The sequence below is a fragment of the Lycorma delicatula genome, chromosome 9 (genome assembly GCF_047948215.1).
Source record: "Lycorma delicatula isolate Av1 chromosome 9, ASM4794821v1, whole genome shotgun sequence".
Taxonomy (NCBI): domain Eukaryota; kingdom Metazoa; phylum Arthropoda; class Insecta; order Hemiptera; family Fulgoridae; genus Lycorma; species Lycorma delicatula.
In genome coordinates this window covers 9,912,209-9,934,245 of record NC_134463.1, presented here as the reverse complement: position 1 = coordinate 9,934,245, position 22,037 = coordinate 9,912,209, and the positions used below count along the sequence as shown (strand labels likewise).

The window sequence follows — 22,037 nt, the reverse complement described above, 5'->3', positions numbered from 1 at the left end:
GCGAAAAGTCACCATCACAATCAGCAAAAGTAACCTGGAATGCATTACAGCTAGCATATGTATGCTCATTATCATTAAGATTCATATTTCTACTCAAACTTATACCAGTATCGAATCTAGTTGACTATTATTATATTGAGTGGTAAAGTTATGGAAACAACAAAAAAGCGCTAAATAAAATAATTATCAAAAGACTTCTAATCGTAAACATCTATCTAGAATAATTAAGAAAAAGAACAAAAAATAGTTAATTTTTTTTCTTTTCTTACAGGCATTCTTTCAAGATACAGTAATTCAGCGATATGATATTTAATATTACTTCTACATTTTATGTTGCAGTCGAGTGTCTGCGTAGGCTGTATGAGATGGTGACTTTAATGGCCTCTACTTTGTTAACTAACAGACACCCGAATATACAATGTTCTCGACTGTAAGCTAACCGAATAGAACATAGAATGTACACTTAAAATTAAATTTCAAGCTGACTAACTTTCTTATCCGGAAAAAATACCTATGAGAAAAGAAAGAAAATTATTTTTTGTTTGTTTTTCATAATTATACGTAGATGTGTGCAATTAGAAGTCGTGTTTTTTTTTTTTTTTTTTAATAACTATTTTTATAAATTATTCTTTTGAATGAAAAATTTAAAGATATGCCAAATAATAATATTATAAATTTTTTTCAAGATTTTTAAAAACTTGCTATATACTTAATCATACTTTAATCAAATTATTATCATATATTACAAAAGTTTACATTTTTTGGTTTGCTTGGCATTTCTCCCGCCACCACCCCATCCGGTCACTCTAAAGCATAAGACCGAATGTCTGTGCCACAAACAGCTACTGAGCCTCGAAAAAGTTTAGCTACCAGTGTCCTACTTAGGACACTGGTAGCTAAAGGACACTGGTAAGTGTCCTAAGTGACACTGGTAGCTAAGTAGGACACTGGTAAGCTAAATAGCTCACGCTATTAGCTTACCTAATAGCGTGAGCGAACTAAGCGCGGTGCCATACACCACCGGCTTACATGTCCCAACCGCTCACCTGTCATATATTTACTAAAATGGGTAGGCACACCCATCAACTACTAGTAATATACATGATATCCATAAATTGAAAATTACTTCATCTAGACAGCAATTCGCTGCCATAGGTCACTGAATGCCAGCAAGTACCTGTCCACCATATTAAAGCGCTTGGAGCCTTAATTAGCTGGTGGTCAGCCATACGTCTCTAGGTTAGCTTCCCATAGCAGTGCGGTGAGAGTCTTTACCTTAAGTAAACTACTGATGTCGGTTGAACAACGCAACCGTTCAAATTAACATGATTGGTGAGCACCGGGCACCTATTGCCCTTAAAAACCAACTCAAAGCAAACCATCTCCCAGATCTCGTACAAACTCTTAACAGGGATTTTCCCTTAGTCGGCGGGTCCCATTCCAGCTGCCATACTTCAATCCCGAGGTTCTGTAGCCTCTTCTGCAGGCGGGAGATGGGCAACTGAATGAAATTAAGATCATGTGCATTGCGATCACCGTTCCGTTCCGGTAATGGTCCGGCCCGAAACCGCATCAAAAATACCTCGGCCTCCCGGCTCTTCGTAATCTCCACATGGCTGCCCGAATTTTCACTAATAAATCGATTGAGAGAGCCTTTTCCAAAATGGTGATAAGCCTCGTAGGATGTTTTAAAACACCAGTACATACAACTCTGCGCTGGGCACTCCTTAAATTTTGAACAAGTGCTCTATTCATACCCAACCTATGCGCCCAAACGAGCGCCACGTAAGAGGTTTGTGCATCACTGAGACGGCGCCGCTACTTGCCTAATATGGTTGCTAAACAGAAACTTCTCATCAAACAAAACACCTAGGCACTTATGAACTCTCACTCGGCTGATTACACAGCCTTTATACTTAATGTGGGAGGTTTCGACTGTACGATAATTTTTCTGCAACCTTGAAGCATAAACATCGTCTTGGGCACAGAAATCTTTAAATTTTGAATGTCCATCCAGCCCCCCGCGGTTGAAAGGCCGCTTGTGCTCGATTTTCCAGCTGCGTTCGTGAAATACCACGAACTAAAAAGAGACAGTCATCGGCAAAAGCCTGGGCCATGACCCCTTCGGGGAATGTCAACCCCAGAAACCCGTCAAATACCAGGTTCCACAGCAAGGGACCGAAAACAAAACCTTGCGGGCTTCCCCTGGTGAAAGATTTTTCCACAGCTAAGTACACATCTTTAAACAGAGTCGTACGATTAGACAAATAGTCACGTACTACGGCCTGCAGGGCTACAGGAACATTGGGGCGTTCTAACTCATAGAAAACAGAACTCCAACACAAGGAAGGAAATGCGCCTCTTTGTCTATAAAGATTACCAAAACATATACAGTATTTTCATCAATGAGCAATGTCAGAAAGTATGTTAAATTATTACACTTACACCCACACCCTTAATTTACCCCCGTACGGGGGATTTTGCAAAAGTAATGGTTGAATATTTTATTGTCACCCGACCTTAGTAAGTGTGCAAAATTCATCAATCGGCAATATCAGAAAATGTAAAATTAAGGACGCAAGATTTGGGGACAAACATGAAAAAAAATATTGTGAGTTAAAGAAAAAGTAAAAATGGTTTTAGTTTTCTTAAGTATAAAGGTGTTTTTAAATATACGTTTTCATTTATCAAAACTTATCATTGTAATATTCAAAAATATTAGATTTTTTAAATATTTTTCTTTTACAAAAAATAAAACTTATTCACTTATAATGTACTATGAAACAAAAACCATGCAAAATGTATTGCGTGTAGCAGAAACCAAATATTTACAATATTAATAAAAAAGTTATTTTTATTTAAAAAAATTACAAAAAAGAATTAAAACAAAAGCAACGTCAACCACAACCTTGGCGTAAAATCGTCAGGGAGAATTACTAATATTTTAAGTATAACAATAAAAGAAATACTGATATAAACCCACCGGGGTGGTTAGTCTAGTAGTGAACGCGTCTTCGCAAATCAGCTGATTTTGAAGTCGAGAGTTCCAACACTCAAATCCTAGTAAAGGATTTGATACAGATTTTCATACGGATTTGAATGCTAGATCGTGGATACCGCTGTTCTTTGGTGGTTGGATTTCAATTAAACTCGCATCTCAGAAATGGTCGACCTGAGACTGTATAAGACTACACTTCACTTACACTAATACATATCATCCTCTGAAGTAATACCTGAACGGTGATTCCCGGAGATTAAACAGGGGAAAAAATACTGGTATAGAATGTATAACAACAAACAATTTAAAAAAACAGTTTTTTTGTTTAACGCAGGCTAATTAAAACAATTTAAAAATGTTTTCTCTGCAATTGATTTATTCTTAATTTTATCCTGATTTACACGAGTGACGTCATGTAACTTTTTATGATTGGCTCGTCAAAGAATAGCGAATAAGCTACAAGAGTTCGGTGCGTGAAATTAAAATAAAAGCTTGTATTGGAGATCGAGGCTTCATTACTACCGAACCTAAAAACATTTACACGTACTTAATAGGACAACACGGAATCTATACTTTTATTTATGCACTTTTAATTTATTACACTTTTCATGTTTCAGTAGTTATTATTCATTATTACGTAATTAGTATTAATAATTCAATAAATAATGATTACAAAAACAAGAATTTTATTTTTGAATTTAAAAAAAAAATAACTTAACTAGTGGTTGATTTTGTCTGTTATTACCTTAAATTGGAGAATGTTAAATAAATTGATTTATTCTTAATTTTATCCTAATGTACACGAGTGACGTCATATAACTTTTTCTGATTGGCTCGTCAAAGAATAGCGAATAAGCTAGAAGAGTTCGGTGCGTGAAATTTTATTATTTAGAATTAAAAATATTTTTTTTCGTACGATTGTTTTCATTTTCGATTCTACTGTTACTATTACTAGTAACGCCTAGGCTACGTGCGGAATGCGTTCGACTAAAGATTCGACTGTCCGACGAGGACTCCTCAGGGAGTTACGTCCGCGTCGGACAGTCGAATCTTCAGTCGAACGCATTCCGCAAGTTAAGCATCCCTCGCTCCGCACGATCACGACAAGGTTCTCTTCGCCTCGAGGGCCGGGATCATCCTCGAGGGGCCGGGATCATCCTTGAGGGCCGGTATCATCCTCGAGGACCATTTCCCTTTATAGTGTCCGGTGCGGGTTAGGTGGTCGTGACCACACTGTAACATCTGTGGCGACTTACCGGGCGTTCCTGGATACTCTGTTTCCAGATGCTCCGAAGAACAGAGATGTTCTTAATCGGGAGGCCGAGGCATTTGGGATGCGGTTTCGAGCCGGGCTAGAACCGGAGCGGAACAGTGATCACAATCCACCGGAACAAAATTTCGTACAGTTGCCCATCTCCCGTTTGCGGAAGAGGCTATGGAGCCTCGCGATGGAGACATGGCAGCTTGAATGGCACACCTCGACTAAGGGAAGATCCTTGTATAGTTTTATACAGGATCTGGGGAGATGGTATGCCTCGAGTTCGTTTTTAAGGGCGTCGGGTGCCCGGGTGCTCACCAACCATGTAAACCTGAACTAATATCTGTTTCGGTTTCGCCTGGTGGCTGATGAGTTGTGTGTCTGCGGGGAGGTCCAGTCGAACGTGCATATGATGTTCGACTGCCCTGCTCTTGGGGGAGGGGGGCAGAGATCGAGCCACCCTGGAACTTAGAGGTCGGGGGGGAAACTTGGCCGCTCACAAACGGCGAGTCAATGTGGCGAGAGCCGCATTGTCGGACCGTGTGGGAGTTCCTCGATGAGGTTGCTATGTTCAACCGTCATCGTTAATTTTAAGGGTTGTGTAATGTAATAATGACTCCTAAGCTCTGTTGTAGGAATCCTTCCTTGAGGTAATGGCTGGCCACCAGCCAAACTAGCTCCAAGCGCTGTTAAATGGTGGACAGGTACTAGGTGGCATACAGCGACCGAGGCGTGGCAGCCTAAATTGCTGCCTTTTAGATATAAGAACTTCAATAGTTTTAATTGTAACAAGGGGTGCGCCTCCCCGATTTAGTTTTATTGTTGACAAGTGAGCGACTGGGACACTTAAGCGGGTGTTGTACGGCACCCTGCTTAGTTCGCTCACGCAAGTTAGGTAGCTTATTAGGAGCAGATAGGATCGAGGTCGCTATACCGTTTTTTAAAGGCACAGTAGCCGTTTTTTGACATGGAACATTTGGTCTATGCTCTAGGGCGACCGAATGGGGTGGTGGTGGGAGAAATGTCAACTAACCAAATGACTTCCCTTTATAGTGGCTTTCCATCGCCGAAATGTCTTGGTGGAAACGTTCACCATGTTTGTCACTTACGTTTCCGATTGTCTGGGAAAAAATCCAGATATGATTGGAGGAAATGTATTTTCAAAAACATATTACATCCCATAGCTCTGTATGAAGTATAAAATTGATTAACAATATCGTGGTAATTCTCGGATTTTTATTTGCCGAGAAAAGTTTTGCAAACGTCTTTAAATGAAGTCCAAGCTGCATTTCCTACATTATTTAACACCGAGTTAAATACATAATCTTTGACAAACTCTCTCATTTGAGAACCAACAAATATTCCTTCTTTAACTTCTCTTTCACTTACATTCGGAAATTTCTGCCTGATGTACAGAAATCCGAGAATATCCTTCTTCATTGCTTTTACAAAATTTTTCATTAGTCCTAGCTTGATGGCAAAGCCTTCCGTGTACCTATCAGCCATTCTCTTAAATATAAAGAACAATTAGTGCATACTATATGAGGAGCCCACGTCTTATCCTGATCACCAATTTTACACTAAAAGTAAAAATTATATGCTTTTTTAATTAAAAGTGTAATGTTTTGTTCTATTTGATTTTACGGTAGACTCACCACAAACATAACAAAAGGCATCCACATCATTTACACAATTTCGAGGCATTATAACACTGTACTGTTAACAAACTTAAGACAGCAATAAGACAGAACAAAATTAATTCATTCCTAAATTCAGTGCTTAATACAAACAACACAGCTGTGTTTTCAGCTACTTGTTTTGATCTGCACAGACATGATTAATCTTGTCCATGAAGGCTCACTCTTCAGTATTAGATCATGTCATAATATGTGACTGTGATATGATTTATTTCTCTGTCTAATATTGTTTATTTATAGCTTAAAAATTATGTTAATAAAAAATAAGCTAACAAAATGCAAAATAGAAGCTTAAAATGCTAACTATAGGTTGAAAAATGAAAAAAATCCTTTAATTTTTTTTTTTTTTTCAAAAATGGTGGGTGATAAAAAGATTCAGAGTTCATATTCGTTTTAAGCATCAAAAAACATATGAAAATCATGTATAAAATGTTAGGAAATAAAAATTATGTTTATCAATGTAACTTCTTCAAAGTATTACAATTTAGACCTGGGGACATTTTTGTCTCTTTTTGAAGGTATACGTTTTTTGTCAGCTGGATACAGATATCTTTGCAAAATCTCTTTTTATTTTTAATTGATTGATGGGCCCAATATCAAATATAAATTAAGTAACGTATTCTTTTTGTTTTTTTTTCTTTTTTAAATATAACTCGAATTTACAAGTATATGAATTACGCAAAAAGAAAATCCTAATTACTCGTTTTCTTAACTACTTAATTTCTCATTCTCTTCACCGGATTTGTATGTTTTATAGTATTTTATTTCGTTCAGGAATGGTAATTTTTAAAAATCAATAGCATGTTAATTTTAATAAGCTGAATAATAAATTTTATTAAGCTGAATAACAAGAAACAGCTGAATAATAAGGAACCATTACGAGGTGAATTAATGGATATTTAAAAAAAAATACGTTTAAATAAAGGCTAAAATAGAAAAAAATTCTGTAACGATCACATAGCCTGCATATCAAATGTTCTTATAATACCATGCACCGTTTAATCATTTTCTTTCAAATTTCTGTACATAGCCGGAGCTGGTTAATTATTTTATCTCTGTACTCAAAAATATTACTTCATCCATCACTTAATAATAAATATTAATTTCGTTATTACGATCGGCTTAGATATACTCTCAAAATAGCTTAACAAAACAAGCTTACTAGGTTTTTATTTTGTTTGTTTTTTTTTAATAAACATATGAAATAAGTATTAATTGAAAAACGGTTGATGACTGAAAAACTTGGATCTAAAATAACTAAACTTTGGCAAGAACAAGAAAAATAGTTAATGGGAGATATTTTTAAAACTTTATTGCTTATTTTAGGCTGACGTCTAAAACTAGAATAGTTTTAGTTTCTTGTAATCAAAACAGAGCATCTTTCTTTAATTTACCACTGATTTTTATTTAAATTTTTAAATTGTCTGTGATTAAAGAAAGTTGCGTATGTTAATAGGAACGTTATTTTGCGTAATAAAATAAGATATTCCATGTTTTTATCTTCTTTTTATAAAAGAAATTATGAATTTTTTTTAATTACTTCAATATAAAGCAAACAGTAACATCGTTTAATAACCGAATACGAAGTCTGATCAGAAAATAACGGAAAATTTTTAATTACGCACCCGGAGATATTTAGTGACTTGCGGTTGGCTGCATTGTGTTCTACGTAACCAACCCTGTAACTACGTGTTGTTGAATTGTTGATATCTCGTTCGGTTTTCGTGTTAATGTTATTTAAGTGCAACGTGTTTCAGTGTTAATAACGATTTTTATAATGTGCGATTTTCGGAAGCGATGATACAACGTAAAGTTTTGCGTGAAACCGGGTAAAACTTTCGCAGAAACGTTTCAAGTTTTGAAACAAGCTTACGGAGATGACACACTGGGTCGTACCCAACTTTACGAATGGTTTTCACGATTTAAAGGTGGTCATCAGTCAATCGAAGATGACCAGGAAGGCCTTCGACTTTAACTGATAACACCCACGTTCAGAATATCAGCCATCTGGTGCGTGCAATTTGCCGATTGACTGTCAGAGAATTTACAGAAGAGATTAGCATTTCGATTGGATCGTTTCATGGCATTTTGACTGGAAAAACTGAACATTCATCGAGTTGCAGCAAAGTTTGTTCCTCGTTTGATGACCGAACAGCATAAAGAAGATCGAATGGACGTTTGTCGGCATCTTCTTGAACAAGCCGATGACGATGAAACATTCATGCAAGGATCATAATGTAAGACGAAAGCTAGGTTTACAGCAACGACATCGAAACAAAAGTTCAATCATCACAATAGATCGGCAAAGGTTCTCCACGCCCCAAGAAAGCACGTCAGTCTCGATTCGATGTCAAAGTGATGCTCTCTGTTTTTTCGATTTTAACGGAACTGTGCATTTTGAATTCTTCCCTCAAGGTGAAACAGTGAGCCGTGCGTACTATCAAATCGTTCTAACAAGATCGTGAAAAAATTCGCAAAAAGAGACCGGAATTGTGGCGATACCTCATGGTTCATTCATCAGCACGATGCGCCCGCATACTCGGCTTTGTCAATCCGTCTGTTTTGTATAAAAAATCAGACCACTGTCCTCCCTCAACTTCACTACATGTCAGACCTGGCTCCTAACGATTTTTTTCTTACTTCCGAAATTAAAATCGGTGATGAAAGGACGCCGTTTTGAGAATATTGATGATACTAAAGCAAATCTGTCTCGGACCTTAAAGGCAATTTCAAATGAAGCTATCCAGGACTGCGTTGCGAAGAAGAAACACCGCTGAGAAAAGCGTGTGAGTAGTGAAGAATACTTAGACAAGGGCCAATAATCTGTAAAATTAATAATAAATACTAAAAAAACGAAATTCGGTTATTTTCTGAGAACAGACCTTGTAGAATGATCGTATTATGTTATTTTAAATTTAAAAGAAAATCTGTTCCTCTTATAACTATAACCTAAACACTGAGTTTCTTGAAATTAATTTATTTTGCTCTTTTATTTATAATTATTAATACTTTCCCAACTGTCCAATCCAATTATTAGCAACATCTGTAACTTAAGAGGTATTACAGTTGTAAATTTGAATCGAATTAAATAAGGTTTAAAATAAAAACATTCCACTTTTTATTTATTTATTTATTTATTATTACTTTATTTATTACTACTAAGTTTCATAAACTACTAAGGTTATAAATCGAACCCGGGATCTTTGATGTAGCAGCAAAGTACATACCGCTTTTAAAGCACTATTTGTAAAATTACACTGTATTTATAGTTGATATTTACAGACAGTAATAAAATAACTAGTGATAGTAGTCGTATCAATTATGTAAAGGTATTACACAACTGTTATAATCTGACAACACCATTTCAATCCTATTATGTAGTGAAAAACATTCTCCACTTATCCGAACTGATAACTCCCATTTATATTATGTTTATTCTAAAAATCAATATACAAAAGTTTTTTGTTGAATCACGCAAATTTAAATTACTTATTTGTGAGTATTTCTATACGAAAATACATTATTTTATGTAAAAGGCTCTGTATTCTCCAAAAATTGAAATATTTTGATAAAACTATAATGAAAATTGCTTAAAATGAAAATTAACAAATTAAATAATTTATTCATAAATAATTAAAAATTCAGTTTTAGTTAGGCCGAATTTTAAAATTAAGATTCTCAGAAAAAATCTACCATAATCTACACATGTTAAAAATTAACCTTTTTTAAAATAATTTAAAAAAAAAAATTTTATCTGAATAAAGTCAAATCCTAGTAGTATTTTCATTGGAATCCATTTAAGAACATGGAGACTGTATAAAAATATCGTACAATATTTCGGTAGTGTGTTCTTATACACACGAACATCAAAACAAAAAAAAACTCCTACAAACATAAGCCTTCGGAATACCTTCTCATCCGTCTGTCCACCACTTTGTGTTTTTACAGACTTTTCGAAGGAAAATATGGTATTACTTTCAGCCGCTTGGTGGGAATAGGATGCGAAAATCAATTCTCTTTCCGTTTTGAGGGTCAAAATTATTTATAGGCCTACGTATAAAATATTGTGGTTCGAAAATCTCTAAAACTACAGGATTAATTTCATTGTAATTTAGATATGCTCTAATAGTGAATGAGGTTGCTCGTATGAAAATTTGATGAAGATTGGTGCGTTCGTTCGAGTTACGCTCAATTTAAGGTCAACAAAATTTTAACGGGACAAGTTAGAAGCGTAGTTCGTTATGACACTGCTAATTTGGAACGCTGACGTTTCTTTATCTACGGTATCTATTTTTAACAATATTTCTCGGTGTATGTAGGTAGCGTTACCTACTTCGAGGGTCATGATGACTAGGTATGTGTTTTATCTATTATGTTGACTTTGTGTGGTGTATTTTTTATATAAGCTTACGCAGTGAGTCAAAGTGACTCACTGCAATCGGTGCTTTTCTGACTGCAAAATAGTGAGGGAATCAGAAACGAAAAGTTGAGTCTTCTTGCGCTAAACTGCGCAAGTTTCTTTTTAATAAGATATGTATATCAGAAAGAATTCAATCATTGCAATGAAATTTGGCGTATGTTTTTTAAGTAATATTCTCTAAGAAAATAATAAATACCGAAATTTTATGTTTGTAAATTCTATACAACGGTTATCTTAATTGTCCAGTCAGCGATAGCTGATTTGTCGTTTACAGTTTTCTTTAAATTAGTGTGAAAATAAGAAAAGATACGTTTTTCATGAGATTTTCGAGAAAGTAAAATTTAGACAGCTATAAAAAATTAACAGACTGTGATAAAAATATTATTTTAACGTGTTCGTTTAACCCTATTTATTACTCTGCAGAGTATCAGTTCAGTTAAACGATTTTTAAAACACCCTTGAGTTTTTTTTCAAAAGAAGGTCATTCCGGTATTTAACTGAAATATTGCGATAATTTGAGTATCGCTGAAATCGTCAGTGCAGTAGGAATTTGACTATAACAACTTTAAATCGAAATGAAATAACGGAGACCCTGATGGACATAGACTTGAAACTACTTTATTAAGTAAACAGGCGCTCGGGTAATAGTAGTTTTATCGTTCAACTACTCACACACTTCCAGTTGAGCGGTATTGTAATTTCATAGGAAAATTGTAATAATAATTCATCTATATAATGCATTGTAATCAGGCTACACTGTAATATTAAGAAATATTTTTTTATTGCTTTAAATGGTTAGCTTTTAATTTAACAAAGTACCACGTTGTTTTTTAAGATCAAAGTTTTGAATAGTTGGTTATAATGTTAATTCGGAGTTCACGCTCAAATTGCAAAATAACTTCGTGCCTGATTTTATCACCCCATTACATGATTAAATTAATGAGTACAACGCAAACAATTGATATTGCTTGAATATCACTAAACAGGTGATAATTGATTAAAATTCAAACATAATATTTTTATTTTAATTATTACTGACAAATGAAATTTGCCAGTTATTTAAAAAAACTCAATCCGTTCTGGATTTATAACTTTCTACTTAAGACACAAGATAAGGGATAGTTGGTAAAAAGAAAATACTGAATCTATACGACTGTTTTCTTTATTAACTGTTTCTTTCTCATTTTTTTTTTTTTTTTGTCTTCAGTCATTTGACTGGTTTGATGCAGCTCTCCAAGATTCCCTATCTAGTGGTAGTCGTTTCATTTCAGTATACCCTCTACATCCTACATCCCCAACAATTTGTTTTACATACTCCAAACGTGGCCTGCCTACACAATTTTTCCCTTCTACCTGTCCTTCCAATATTAAAGCGACTATTCCAGGATGCCTTAGTATGTGGCCTATAAGTCTGTCTCTTCTTTTAACTATATTTTTCCAAATGCTTCTTTCTTCATCTATTTGCCGCAATACCTCTTCATTTGTCACTTTATCCACCCATCTGATTTTTAACATTCTCCTATAGCACCACATTTCAAAAGCTTCTAATCTTTTCTTGTCTGATACTAAGATTGTCCAAGTTTCACTTCCATATAAAGCGACACTCCAAACATACACTTTCAAAAATCTTTTCCTGACATTTAAATTAATTTTTGATGTAAACAAATTATATTTCTTACTGAAGGCTCGTTTAGCTTGTGCTATTCGGCTCCTGCTTCGTCCATCTTTAGTAATTCTACTTCCCAAATAACAAAATTCTTCTACCTCCATAATCTTTTCTCCTCCTATTTTCACATTCAGCGGTCCATCTTTGTTATTTCTACTACATTTCATTACTTTTGTTTTGTTCTTGTTTATTTTCATGCGATAGTTCTTACGTAGGACTTCATCTATGCCGTTCATTGTTTCTTCTAAATCCTTTTTACTCTCGGCTAGAATTACTATATCATCAGCAAATCGTAGCATCTTTATCTTTTCACCTTGTACTGTTACTCCGAATCTAAATTGTTCTTTAACATCATTAACTGCTAGTTCCATGTAAAGATTAAAAAGTAACGGAGATAGGGAACATCCTTGTCGGACTTCCTTTCTTATTAGGGCTTCTTTCTTATGTTCTTCAATTGTTATTGTTGCTGTTTGGTTCCTGTACATGTTAGCAATTGTTCTTCTATCTCTGTATTTGAACCCTAATTTTTTTAAAATGCTGAACATTTTATTCCAGTCTACGTTATCGAAAGCCTTTTCTAGGTCTATAAACGCCAAGTATGTTGGTTTGTTTTTCTTTAATCTTCCTTCTACTATTAATCTGAGGCCTAAAATTGCTTCCCTTGTCCCTATACTTTTCCTGAAACCAAATTGGTCTTCTCCTAACACTTCTTCCACTCTCCTCTCAATTCTTCTGTATAAAATTCTAGTTAAGATTTTTGATGCATGACTAGTTAAACTAATTGTTCTGTATTCTTCACATTTATCTGCCCCAGCTTTCTTTGATATCATAACTATAACACTTTTTTTGAAGTCTGATGGAAATTCCCCTTTTTCATAAATATTACACACCAGTTTGTATAACCTATCAATCGCTTCCTCACCTGCACTGCGCAGTAATTCTACAGGTATTCCGTCTATTCCAGGAGCCTTTCTGCCATTTAAATCTTTTAATGCTCTCTTAAATTCAGATCTCAGTATTGTTTCTCCCATTTCATCCTCCTCAACTTCCTCTTCTTCCTCTATAACACCATTTTCTAATTCATTTCCTCCGTATAACTCTTCAATATATTCCACCCATCTATCGACTTTACTTCTTTCTCATAGTTACATTAATTTGATTAAACCGGTGATAATGCATAATTACCGGTTAATGTGCATAATAATAGCAACAAACTTACATAATTTGTATATTTAACGTTAATTAGACGAGGTTAGCGAGCGAAACGAGGGTGGATTTATGTTTGATTAGGTTATGTTGATATTAACCCACCGGGTTGGTCAAGTGGTGAACGCGTCTTCCCAAATCAGCTGATTTGGAAGTTGAAAGTCCCAGCGTTCAAGTCCTTAGTAAAGGCAGTTACTTTTATACGGAGGATTTGAATACTAGATCGTGGATACAGGTGTTCTTTGGTGGTTGGATTTCAATTAACCACACATCTCAGGAATGGTCGAACTGAGACTGTACAAGACTACACTTCATTTACACTCATACATATCACCCTCAGTCATCTTCTTAAGTAATACCTGAACGGTAATTCCCGGAGGCAAAACAACAAAAAAAGGTTACGTTGATATAGGTACGATTGGTAAGTACACGCAATTAACAAACTTCCAAACATAACCTTCCTTCTTTTTTTGTTTAGCCGCCGGAACTACCGTAAGCTATTACTTAAGAGGTTGATATGTATGAATGTAAATGAAGTGTAGTCGTGTACAGTCTTAGGTCGACCATTCTTGAGAAGTGTTAATTAAAACCCAACCACCAAAGAACTCCGATATCCACGATCTAGCATTGAAATCCGTATAAAAGTAACCTTTACTAGGATATGAACCTTACAACTCTCGACTCCTAAAATCAGCTGATTTGCGATGACAAGTTAACCACTAGACCAACCCGGTGGAAATGACCAGATTTAACCTACTGCTCGCTAACTTCGACTAATCAAGAGTAATGTTCTGATTATTTAAGCATTATATTCAGTAATTAATTACTAATTATAATTGAGTTTTTATTTGAATATGTAAAATACGATGTTAATTTGGAGAATATATAAAATGACCGGTAACTTATATTTAATAAATTGCTATATATTTATTTATCATTTATCGCATTTGAATACTAGACATTGTTACCGGTGTACTTTGATGACTGAAGTCCAATTAACCACACGTCTCAGAAATGATCGGCCAGAGACTGTCCGGAACCACATCTCATTTATACATCATACATATCATCATCATTCTCATCTCATTGGGACCGTGGGGGGTTGCTAATTGTTCACTAGTAGACAGATTACAACGTGCACAAATTAAGGAAAAGATTTTATAAATATATATATATATATATATATATATATATATATATATATATATATATATATATATATATATATATATATATATATATATATAGAGAGAGAGAGAGAGAGAGAGAAAGAAGGGATTTAAGAGAGAAAACATTAAATATAGTAATATACCACGTACTTACAAATTGGATCTATATTGATCTTCGGCAGCTGCGCATAAAATATCTTTGTTATGTTTTCTCCATTCAGCTGGACTAAATCTTGTAATTGAATAATGATCAACAACTGGCCTCGTTCCTGTTAAACCAGCAAGTGCACTCCAGTCAACTCTTCCGGTTGCCCAGGGACCAATTGGACCCATAACATCGCCCTCTGATGTCGACGAAGGAATATTATCCCCTGGTAACGTTAGAAATGGTGGTTCATCTTTTCCACTTTCTCCCATTACTTCCTATGTAAATAATAATAATAACGATGATAATAATAATAATAATAGAGAAAAATACATATGTAAATAATAATAAAATAAATTTAGTTTCATTATCAGACTGTACTACCTAGCCATCCGACTATACTTAATCGAAGTAACTGTTGCTGGACCTGCAATATGAAAAATTATCGTTATAAAAAATATAATTTTTTAATAATTTTTTTCGAATAAGCAAAGTAATGCTACAGAGTAAGTAAAATTATGTTATAGTTACTATTAAAACTAAATCCCTTCATGTAGAGAGCATAGAACAGTGTAATACGGCATACTTTTCAGATTCCCATTTATTTTCCCGGAACAGGACAAAATACGTAGGTAGCAAGGCTTTTTTTTGTACCATCAGAACTATCCAGTTATGGCAACTTAATATTTAATGCAAGATTTTTTTTACAAAAGTTTACTTCAAATGTGCCAATCAGACGTACAGTTTGTTTTAGGCTGATAATTAAATATATTTAAATTTCCAAGACGTATTATTTACTTTTTTGACAACCAATGTGTTTCCTAATTTGTTCAAGTACACCTGGGGTCGTTGAATGGATAATAATAATAATGTGATTGTTATATAACATCAAGACAAACACCATAAATTACTCTGTTTTTCTTTTTGCTATATGTGATATAACGAATGATTTTTTACATAAATTCATTGAAACTACTAATATCGTGTTCTCGTAAACGTTATAGTTACTTATTGTTTCCCCCGTACTTATTAATTTTAGCGATATTTTCTTGCTTTGTTTAACTTAGTTTTTCTTTAAAAAAAATTGCAAAATTTTCGAATTTATTATTCACACCTAAAATTTGGTTAGATTGAACAGAATGTTGTTAATAGAGATTCAGTTGACAACTGTAATAGGTGAATTTTAATCGCTTTGTAATTCTTTCGATTGTTAAAGAGTTTGTAAATAACGTAACCAGTCAACAGAGAGCACGTTAAGAACACCGTTGTGATTGCGTATTCAGTATTGCGGCTGTACTAATTGTTGATAAATGTCCAATTTTATTTTACGACTTCCAAATTTTTTTCCTCGACAAAATTTAAGCACATTACAACTAGTTAGTACATTTTTTTATCATTATTCACCTTCACAACCAGAATAACTATTAAGTAGATTAATAAGTTTCTGCGAAAAAACCCAGAAAAAGTGAACAGCTTAATTAAGCAGTTAAGACCATAATCTGTGCTACACAACTATTTGAATGAATAGTGTATTTGGAAATACTAATGCTTTTAATATTTACAAAACATATCATTGATAAGATGTAAATATTAAAATTACGAACACAGTTTTCAGAGACTTTTACAGACTTTTCGAAGAAAAGTACGGTATTACTTTCAGTCGCATGGTGAGAGTAAGGGTGAAAATAAACTGCTTTCGTTTTGAGGCCTGAGGATTACGAAATTATTTATAGGCCTATGTATAAAATATTGTTGCAAAAATCTCTAACTATTTGATCAATTTCATTCTAATTTAGATTTGCTCTAGCGGTGAATCTAAGGTTCATATGAAAATTTGATGAAGATTGATTGGTTCGTTCGAGTTACGCTCAATTTAAGGTCGAAAAAATTTGAACGGGTTAAGTTAGAAGCGTAGTTCGTTATGATGCTGTAACTTGAAACGTTGACCTTTCTTTATCTACAGTATCTATTATTAGCAATATTTTTCGGCGTACTCACGTCGCGTTACAGTAGGTCAAAATTACCTACTTTAAGAATCATGATAAGTGGGTATGTGTTTTATCTAAGGTTTATGTTGACTGTGTAGTGGTGTATTTTTCATATGCGCTAATTAAGTGAGTCACAGTGGTGAGCGAGTGGAAAATTTTTCAAAAGAAAACAAAATAAAATAATGAAAAGTTGGTCTTGGTCTTCTAACATTGAACTGCGCGAGAGTTATATTTTATATTATTATGGCTCAGGTTCCTAATTACTGAATTTTTTTTAAATAGAATTTTCTGTCGGCAATGAATGTTATTTAAATGACAAAACAATATTTATAATATTATAACGTTTTTAATAATTTACTTCGAAACTTTTCAGTCGCGCTTCCCACCGCCAAAATTCAATAACCGGTACTGCTGTTCTGTTCTAATACCCTTTCCCTTTCTTTTTCCTGTTTAGCCTCCGGTAACTACCGTTTAGATAATTCTTCAGAGGATGAATGAGGATGATATGTATGAGTGTAAATGAAGTACTGTAGTCTTGTACATTCTCAGTTCGACCATTCCTGAGATGTGTGGTTAATTGAAACCCAACCACCAAAGAACACCGGCATCCACGATCTAGTATTCAAATCCGTGTAAAAATAACTGACTTTACCAGGAATGGAACGCTGGAACTCTCGACTTCCAAATCAGCCGATTTGGGAAGACGCGTTCACCACTAGACCAACACGGTGGGTTTTCTGTTCTAATACCCTAACCAGTTAATGCCTAACCCTAATACCAATTAATGTAATTCACTGCTGCTCTTTTTTTATTTCTCTTTTTGTTTATTCATTTAGTTTTATTGTTGCGCAGTTAATGTTAATGTAATACTTTATATTATGCATTTAATTACATTTAAGTGTGTGCGCGCGCATGTGTGTGAATAATTCCAAGGAAATTGTTAATCTTGTCGATTTGTTATTTTATAGCTATGAGTTGGTTGGTGGATGTTGTCACGTAGGGCTTTGGGTTATTGCATCTTTGGTTGAAGCTGCATCCTATTTGTGGCAGAAGTAGTTTAGTTTATAAATTTCAGAAGTTTTGTGTTCCTCTGTCTTTGTTTATATATATGTTAATGTGACATATTTTTTTTTTTTTTATTTTTTTTTTATTTTTTGTAGGAATGTGTCGGTGAGTGTGCTATTATGTCTGTTTGAATGAGCAAGTTATTTTATAGTATTGAGCTTTTCTACATGGTCTTTAGGTGACATGGATTTATTAAATTGTCTGTGGTTAAAATTTTCAGTATTTTTGATTATTGCTTTTTATGATTGTGAGGTCAAGAAATGACCTCCACATCACAAATCTTCTTGACAAGGTAAAACAGCAACACCAATCACTGAAGGTTGGCTGAAAACATTTTGAAACAAATTGATGAAAATGTTGTATTTATAAAATTTCATTCAGTTTTTGGTTTTAAAAATTTATAATTTTAAATAGAATGAAAAAGTTTCAAGAATTTTTACGAAGGAAGGCATGAAACAGATAAAGGGAGCCTAGTTCATCACAGATCATGCCTTATTTGTAACATTCCTTTAGGACTAAAGGATTTTCATGAGGTAGTGTGGATAAAACTCCCCTAGCAACAAAATTCATTGCATACTATTGTGAGATGTGTGTGTGGGGAGAGGATGAAAGAGAAAGAGATAGGGAGAGAGAATTTTTTTATACATGAATTTTTTAAAAAAATAATCAGGATTAAAGAAAAAATAATCAGGATTAAAGATAAAATAATCAAACATTTTTAAAGGATTATTGACTTTTAGAGATCAGTACTCAAACTGACAACATTTTATGCATCTATCAATACACTTCATTAAACTTCTAAAAATCACCAAAATTTGCTGATATTTTTCTGATTTAAAATATAGTGATTGTTTTATTTATTTTTTAATAATTATTTGGAAAGATGATCTACATTCAGAAGTTAATAATCTTGGCGTATCTTTTTATAGTCATCGTGTTAATCACCAATAAACAAGAAAAGTGTTGCTCTATCGTAGTTTTTAAATTTTACCATCTTTTGTTGTAATAATACTGATGGATTTTTTTTTCCTACTATGATAAAGGAATAAAGTCAGTTTTGGCACAAACATTAGTTTTCAAATAATTATATTTTTATATACCCTATTCTAATGGAAATGACTCATATATAGTATCAAAAAAGCATCAATATGGCGTCTTTCAACTGAGCTACATCCCTCTAAGTTAACACAGTATCCTCACCAAAACATCTGTTATTCAGTACTATACAAATATTACACATTGCTTTCAGATTTTGATTACTGTATAGTTATTGATTTGGTCTAACAATAGGCCAATTTAATATTTAAAGTTAATAAGACGAGGTTAGCTAGCGAAGCAAGCGTTAGGTTTGCTGATATCAAAGAAGTTCAGAACTCATTTAATTTTTGTAATTTAATCATATTAATGTTTCATTACAATCGACAATTAATTGAAATTAGTCTATACAAATGTCAATGAATAAACAGCAAATACGGATTATACAGAAACAAAAAAATGTAAACACAAAAGCATTTATACAAATTCAAAATATTACTCTTACTGCTACAGGAATATTATTTTTCTGATTTTTCATTTTAAAATCTTTTTAAGTCAAAAACTATAATAAAAAACTATTTTTTGTACATTTACAATCAGCCCAGCAAAAATAGCATATGTCAAGATTATTGACTTTGGAATGGCTGTTATCTTCCTAAATAATTACCAACTATTTTTGTTAGATATTCATTTATATTAACAGCATTTTCTTCATATTTGTACTACATTTATTTATTTATAAATGTGGTATATTCCTGTATAATATTTACTACCATTAACCACTTGTATAATAATGTGACATTATGTGTTGTATGTGTAAAAATATTAATTAATGGCAGTGACAATATTTGTTAATCACTTGAAAATAATTAATTAGCTGAAATGAAATTTTTGAAAAACTGTTATTTGGAATCAATTCTAGAACCAGTTAGATAAGAACTCAACATGTTGATCATCTCTAGTTTAATTACAGGTACTGGCTAAGTCCAAGAATTTAGTAGTTACAGTGTGAAGAGAATAGAAAGGTATACATTATTACTTTCAAAAATAATTTGTCATAGTACATTATTACTTTCATTCTTAATATTATAACAATTAATTACTTTTGTTTAATAGTTTAAACATGTGAACTTAAATTTGTTGGACTAGTTAGGAATAGATGAAATTATAAAGATAACTATAGGTAATTACTATTTCAAACAAACTTATACACCCCCTCCCCCAACTAAATATTGATACGCATTCATTCCAACTAGTAACAAGTTGAGCCAGTTTAACAGATCCACTGTTGTATGATGTTTTTTTTCATGCAAATTCACATTAAGACAATTTAGAACAGCCCTGAAGACAAAAGTAAACAAACTCTGTTTATAAATAAATTAATATATAAAATACATTGTAAGATATTTCTATAATAGTGTTCCATTGTTTCATAAAGAATCTTTACTTTATTTCATCTTTCTTTATTTCAATGCTGCAATACAAAGAGTTGAGGGGAAGGTAATACAAAGTAATGCCAACATTACCAAATACTGCCCTACCAAGGTTTATCAGTTGCACTTATACTCATCTCATTAATTATTGGCTGGTTAAGAACTTTATTTCACCTTTTACAAACAAGAGAAAATTGTAAATTCTCTGAATAGGCTTATTAATAAAGAAACATATTTAAATTAAAATAATTAAAAGACATAACATTTATTTACATTTTTTTTTATTGAAATGATTGATATATTTGTATATTAAACATTCCTACTGGATATTTTTTCATATACATCTAATGAATGAATTATGGAGGCCAAACCTGGCAAAAAAAATCATACAGAATTTTTAAATATGGAGAAAATAATTTTTTTATTGTAGTTTGAATTTTATACATGATCACATATAAAATTATCATGTATGTTACTTGATATTTATTCTAACAAAAATGATGTTTAAATTACAGTATAACAAAATTTTCATTGGTTTTTCTGATTAAAAATAGGTAGTCTTTAAAAATGCATTTATTCTAAATTTCTTAAGTCCTTTGTTGTTTTCCAAGGTAAACATACTAAAATGTTTAAAATCTCACAAATTTTTATAAAATTCTGAAAAAGTTAAAACTAAACTATTAGTTTAGTTTATTAATTTTATTAAAATTATAACCATTTTACAGAATACCTGGTACTAATTCATTTTTTTTAAATTGAAGGCTGTAAATGTTGCACTAAAATACATCTAAAAAAAAATATTTTCATCTGTTTCTTGATGTCTAACATTTACTTAAATTTATCATTCAGTACTAAAAAATTGCTTTTAAAGAGATTTTACCTTTGAAAAGTCTCCAAATGTAACTTGTTTTTTACCAGTTTCTGCATTACTACAGTTTACTGGACTTTCATCTACTGGCCCACAGGTGCACTCATGTTCAGACATGATTAATTATTTAAATTTTTATAAATTCTATTAAAAGTAAAGTTGTTATTTTATATTCCTTAAAGTTTGTAAGTTGCTAAAACATTTAAAGATCGTCATGGAAACCGCCCAAGACTAGTTAGGAAGTTCACCGTTAGTAGCGAATTTTACCTATGCGTCCGATTCTCTACTTCTATCATTACGGGTCAGTCATGAATAGAAGTTATATGTATTTTGATAGGTTATGTTTGTGAATTTATTTTATAAATGTTGAATCTATTATGATGTTTGTTAATACTACTGTTAAATAATACATTTGTTGACTATAAAAACGTAGCTTGTTTATCTTTCAGGTTATAATCGCTCAAAAAATGTTCAGAAGTAAAAGCTGGTTTGGTGGTGTATTGTGGAAACCTAAAAACCCACATTCCTTAGAACATTTAAAGTAAGTACGCAAAAAATTAATTTTAAATTTATCCATTTTACATAATAGTCTTTGTCTTTACATCGTCTGGTGTTGAATTATGTAGTTTGTATTGTTTTTTTCATCTAGGTTGTTATAACCTTACTATTTTATAAATTATTTTAAATTTGTTTATTTAATGTTTGGCTAATTCTTAAATTAGTTATTTTAAACATAAATAATGCAATATCTATACTACATTTTTTTTACATTCATGTGTCATTTATGATTGTATGATATTTCATAATATATTAAGTATCCTTTAGAAAATCAATCAAACTTAAATAATAGAGTATTATAATATATGGGTGTTTTTATTTTACTTCAGTAAAATATGTTGTATACCTTTCTTCAACATTAAGTAATCACTTTTGAATTTTTGCAAAAAAAATAACTTTACAAAATTAGCAAGTTTTATACGCAGGTTTACAATAATAGGTATTTGTAAAAATCTTATTTCATGCAGTTCATTGCTTTTCTATGTTAGCCTTAATTTATTATGCCCTATGGAAGATTGTGTGAATGTGTTG

At 32.7% G+C, this 22,037-nt stretch overlaps 2 protein-coding genes across 5 annotated transcripts in view; one reads left to right on the top strand and one right to left on the bottom strand.

Annotated features, from left to right (window-relative positions):
* Positions 1-14,747, bottom strand: part of Tektin-A (Tektin A) — a 33,369-nt gene extending 18,622 nt beyond the window's left edge. Inside the window, exon 1 of the mRNA XM_075375959.1 lies at positions 14,569-14,747. Coding sequence (XP_075232074.1) covers positions 14,569-14,747 — 179 coding nt within the window. The remainder of the gene's footprint in view (positions 1-14,568) is intronic.
* Positions 14,748-21,236: 6,489 nt separating this feature from the next.
* ema (C-type lectin domain containing ema) overlaps positions 21,237-22,037 on the top strand; it is a 91,829-nt gene continuing 91,028 nt past the window's right edge. For 3 of the 4 annotated variants that reach the window (XM_075375980.1, XM_075375978.1, XM_075375977.1), the window contains exon 1: positions 21,237-21,489. In XM_075375980.1, the coding sequence (XP_075232095.1) occupies positions 21,416-21,489 (74 nt within the window). In that variant the 5' untranslated portion in view covers positions 21,237-21,415. The remainder of the gene's footprint in view (positions 21,490-22,037) is intronic. The other variant, XM_075375979.1, reaches the window with a different exon arrangement.